Source organism: Salvelinus fontinalis, chromosome 41 (genome assembly GCF_029448725.1).
Source record: "Salvelinus fontinalis isolate EN_2023a chromosome 41, ASM2944872v1, whole genome shotgun sequence".
Taxonomy (NCBI): domain Eukaryota; kingdom Metazoa; phylum Chordata; class Actinopteri; order Salmoniformes; family Salmonidae; genus Salvelinus; species Salvelinus fontinalis.
The window spans coordinates 8,062,004-8,067,231 of NC_074705.1; the positions used below are offsets into that span (position 1 = coordinate 8,062,004).

The 5,228-nt window shown below is 42.6% G+C and overlaps 2 protein-coding genes across 4 annotated transcripts in view; both read right to left on the bottom strand.

The window, feature by feature from the left end:
- Nucleotides 1-3,246, bottom strand: part of LOC129840291 (phospholipase D1-like) — a 17,318-nt gene extending 14,072 nt beyond the window's left edge. The window contains exons 1-4 of one of the 3 annotated variants that reach the window (XM_055908057.1): nucleotides 3,093-3,246; nucleotides 2,534-2,617; nucleotides 484-565; nucleotides 48-158 (exon numbers count right to left, since the gene is read on the bottom strand). In XM_055908057.1, the coding sequence (XP_055764032.1) occupies nucleotides 48-158; nucleotides 484-565; nucleotides 2,534-2,595 (255 nt within the window). In that variant the 5' untranslated portion in view covers nucleotides 2,596-2,617; nucleotides 3,093-3,246. Of the gene's footprint in view, nucleotides 1-47; nucleotides 159-483; nucleotides 566-2,533; nucleotides 2,618-3,040 lie in introns of all 3 variants that reach the window. The other 2 variants (XM_055908058.1, XM_055908059.1) reach the window with 2 other exon arrangements.
- LOC129840293 (phospholipase D1-like) lies at nucleotides 3,243-5,178 on the bottom strand (the record flags this gene model as incomplete). Its single annotated transcript, XM_055908062.1, has 6 exons — nucleotides 3,243-3,456; nucleotides 3,634-3,786; nucleotides 3,921-4,013; nucleotides 4,135-4,193; nucleotides 4,738-4,803; nucleotides 4,933-5,178. Coding segments are annotated over 6 exons (831 nt in total), but the record flags the coding sequence as incomplete, so codon positions are not given.
- Nucleotides 5,179-5,228: the final 50 nt, after the last annotated feature.

Genomic DNA, 5,228 nt, shown 5'->3' on the forward strand with positions numbered 1-5,228 from the left:
CACACACACAGACACACACACACAGACACACACAGACACACTCCTACCTTGATGTTGGGGTGCAGGTGCATTAGTGTTCTCTTGCTGTATTCACTGTTGATGCCTAGAGCTAGCTCCACCTCCTTATACAGCATCACAAAGATATGAACCCCCTGTTGCTGTTGGGAGAGAGAGAGAACGAGAGAGAGAGAGAGAGAGAGAGAGAGAGAGAGAGAGAGAGAGAGAGAGAGAGAGAGAGAGAGAGAGAGAGAGAGAGAGAGAGAACGAGAGAACGAGAGAGAGAGAGAGAGAGAACGAGAGAGAGAGAGAGAGACAGAGAGAGAGAGAGAGAGAGAGAGAGAGAGAGAGAGAGAGAGAGAGAGAGAGAGAGAGAGTGAGAGAGGGTGCATGGACCAATTCCAACATCCTATTATATTAGCTAACATGTGACATTGCAGTATCAGTGGTTATAAATGTTATCTGGAATAACAAGTGTAAACTCACTGCTTTGCGTTTGAGGATGCAGTCCAGTCTCCATTTGTTTCCCTCCACAACTGGCCTCTTCAGGAAGATCTCTGGACTCAACCTACACACACACACGCACACACACCAAAACCTATTAGTGAAATTTGGAAAGCTGTTCAACCAGTTTGATGAGCAAACTACTTTGCATTGTACAGTGTCTGTTTAGCTCCAGGGATGAATATTTAGCCAAATATTTGAAAGGAAGTCGACGTACATCACATATACTTAAGTTGACCTCATCCTACTCCCCCCTACTAGTGTAGTAAGAGGTGAGCCAGGTGAGTAACATAAGTCCTGTAAGGTTACAGATACTCCTTAGGACCCTCTGCCAACAGGCAGCAGTGGAAACAGTACTACATTGTCATACTTGAGTAGAAGTAAAGATACCTTAACAGAAAATGACTGAAGTAAAAGTGAAAGTCACCCAGTAAAATACTACTTGAGTAAAAGGATTTGGTTTTAAATATACTTAAGTATCAAAAGTAAATATAATTGCTAAAATATACTTAAGTATCAAAAGTTAAAGTAAAATAATAATTCATTTCAACTTCCTTTATTAAACAAACCAGACGGCACAATATTCATATTTTTTTTATTGGCGGATAGCCAGGGCACGCTCCAACACTCAGACATCATTTACAAAAGAAGCATTTGTGTTAAGTGAGTCCGCTAGATCAGAGGCAGTAGGGATGACCAGGGATTTTCTCTTGATAAGTGGGTGAATTGGACCATTTTTCTGTCCAAATGTAACGAGTACTTTGGGTGTCAGGGAAAATGTAGGGAGTAAAAAGCACATTATTTTCGTTAGGAATGTAGTGAAGTAAAAATAAAAGTTGCCAGAAATATAAATAGTAAAGTAAAGTACATATACACTAAAAAACAACTAGTATTTTTCCTTAAGTACTTTACAACACTGCCAACAGGTGTGCAGGTAGCATTACATTACACTACCACACATTTATACAATCTCACTCATCAGGAGTCGACTGTAAGAATACTGTACAGGGTTTTGATCTGGTAAACTACACCACGTATATAGACTGCATTTACAGTCTGCTTGGGGAATGACATGTAGCTGTGTTATGTTGAGGTGAGTATTCACACTCTAACTGCTGCCGGCAATGTCTATTTCCCTACACACACACACACACACACACACACACACACACACACACACACACACACACACACACACACACACACACACACACACACACACACACACACACACACACACACACACATATACACATATATACACACACACACACACACACATATATACACACACACATACATACACACACACATACACGTAAACACACATACACACACACACACACACACACGTAAACACACATACACGCACACATACGCGTAAACACACATACACACACACACACACACACACACGTAAACACATATACACGCACACATACACGTAAACACATATACACACACACATACACGTAAACACACATACACGTAAACACATATACACACACACACATACACGGAAACACATATACACACACACATACACGTAAACACACATACACACACACACACACACACACACACACACACACATAAACACACATACACGTAAACACATATACACACATACATGCACGTAAACACACATACACGTAAACACATATACACACACACATACACGTAAACACATATACACACACACATACACGTAAACACATATACACACACACATACACGTAAACACACATACACGTAAACACATATACACACACACATACACGTAAACACATATACACACACACATACACATAAACACACACACACACACACACACACACACACACACACACACACACACACACACACACACACACACACACACACATAAACACATATACACGCACACATACACGTAAACACATATACACACACACATACACATAAACACACATACACACACACACACACACACACACACACACACACACACACACACACACATAAACACATATACACACACACATACACGTACCACCAGTCAGTGATGAAGATCTCTTCTTTAGCTTCTTCCAGAGCATCGGCTACGTCCTCCATGTAGGTCTTCCCATTCACATACCTACACACACACACACACACACACACACACACACACACACACACACACACACACACACACACACACACACACACACACACACACACACACACACACACACACACACACACACACACACACACACACACACACACAGACAGATACACACTCAGTGGTCGACACCTTCGCCTAGTTCCTCATTGATCATAACAGAGTATTTTAGATGCAGATGCCAGTAGACAGTTCCAGTCAACCATACCCACATGATGTTGGCTAAAGAAACACATTCTCCACAGACAGACGGGCATAGAGAAAAGCTCACAGACACACACACTCAACATTGACTAAACTTACATCTAACTACTAAACTTAACATTGACTAAACTTACATCTAACTACTAAACTTAACATTGACTAAACTTACATCTAACTACTAAACTTTACCTGAGGAATTTTTTTGGGGGGGTCGATTGTTGTTTCCCATTTCCATAGTTACCATTTGGCAGGGATGTTCTGCTCCTCCTGGGCAAAGGAACCAAATCGATGGTCTCGTAGAAACGCCCTCCCGTGTTTACGGACAAAGTCTTCTATCGCCTGGCCCCACCACCGAGCATGTCTGTAGCTGTTCAACTTCAGTACAAGGCACCTACACGCACGAACACACACACGCACGCACGCACGCACGCACGCACGCACGCACACACACACACACACACACACACACACACACACACACACACACACACACACACACACACACACACACACACACACACACACACACAAACACAGTTAACTCCTTCATCTCCTGGCCCCACCACCGAGCATGTCTGTAGCTGTTCAACTTCAGTACAAGGCACCTACACACACACACACACACACACACACACACACACACACACACACACACACACACACACACACACACACACACACACACACACACACACACACACACACACACACACACACAGTTAACTCCTTCATCTCCTGGCCCCACCTCCTAGCATGTCTGTGCACACATACACACACCACACCTAGAGAGGCTGTCGATGCGTACTCCGTATTTGGTCTCTGTGTCTTTGGAGTCCATTTTGACGCTGAACTCCTTGTCCAACAGGAGAACAAAGGAAATGGCTCCTGAGTCTGGTTTCATGTAGAAGAGGAACGAATCCTTCACCACCAACCAGCTACACACACACACACACACACACACACACACACACACACACACACACACACACACACACACACAGGGAGAGATACATCAGCGTGCGTGCATTGTGTTTGTGCGTGCATTGTGTTTGTACGTGTGTGTACTAACCGTTTAGACCAGCGGTAGCAGGCTTCACTGTGACCACAGCAGTTCAAGCCTGGGATACGATGACCTCCAGAACGCTTGTGTATCATCCCCTCCCTGAAACACGTTTAAATGATGAATACACAAAACAAAACAAATCTATTTTCAGCTATTCCAATAACAACGGGCATGACGGCGCAGTCATAAAGACAGTGTCAATAAATCTGTTGTTCCTCACAGTCCTTTAGGTCCCAGGTCATGGATGAAGGACATCTGGCTGACGTCAATAAACTCCATCTGAGGAGAGAGAGGAACCGTATTAATGGGTATTCGATAAAGAGAGAAGTAGTAGTCGTTCCAGCTCCGGTCGCCTATAGTCTAGTCTAGTCTAGTTTAGTAGTACCATAGAGATTCATTTATGTTACTAGAGGGGCTATGTCATAAACCCTCAAAGTTCCGTAATGGGGCCAAATGGCAGGTTTTATACACATTGTCTGTATAAATAGCCTCTAAATATATGTAAACAGAACATACATGTCTCAGATTCTTGGAAAGCTGAGAGTGCCATTACATAATACAATATCAGAAGTCCTATCGTCAACTGATTTCAGACAGTGTATGGCTGTGGATTGGCTGTATTGTTTGAATGGAATGTTGACATATTGGCAGTTAATTTAAAAAAAATGTATCCTCTAAACTTGTCTGGCTAGCTAAATTTGTTATTTTACACAATATCTTATCACAGCACTAGAAAACCATGGCTAACCAACTCCCTGACCATCATAGCAAGGTTCATGTCCATTCTAGTATTGTAATTCCTAATTCTATGAGTAGTACTCACAGTGTGGTAGTATTTCCTGTACATGGCCATCCTTAGCAGCTTGTTCAGATAATCTTCCAGCTGTTTCTGTACAGGAAACATAATAAATGCAGTATTACTACAGTAGAGATATACTATACAGTACAATGTTTATATGAAGTATATACTGTATTCTTCTATAAAGTTAATACAACAAACACACTCAAACACACCTACCCTTCTGCTGTAGACCTGTTCGTCTTGTGCCAACTCATCTCCGCCACGCGGCAGCTCAGGAATATGTCTGGCTTCACTCTTCTTCATTGTCCTCCTCCTCGTTGTGTGGCTGAGAGAAAGAGAGAGAGAGAGAGAGAGAGAGAGAGAGAGAGAGAGAGAGAGAGAGAGAGAGAGTAGAGAGAGAGAGAAGAGAGAGAGACAGAGAGAGAGCGAGAGAGGGAGAGAGAGAGAGAGAGAGAAAGAGAGAGCGAGAGAGAGAGAGAGAGAGAGAGAAAGAGAGTTTTTTTTTAGTTTTT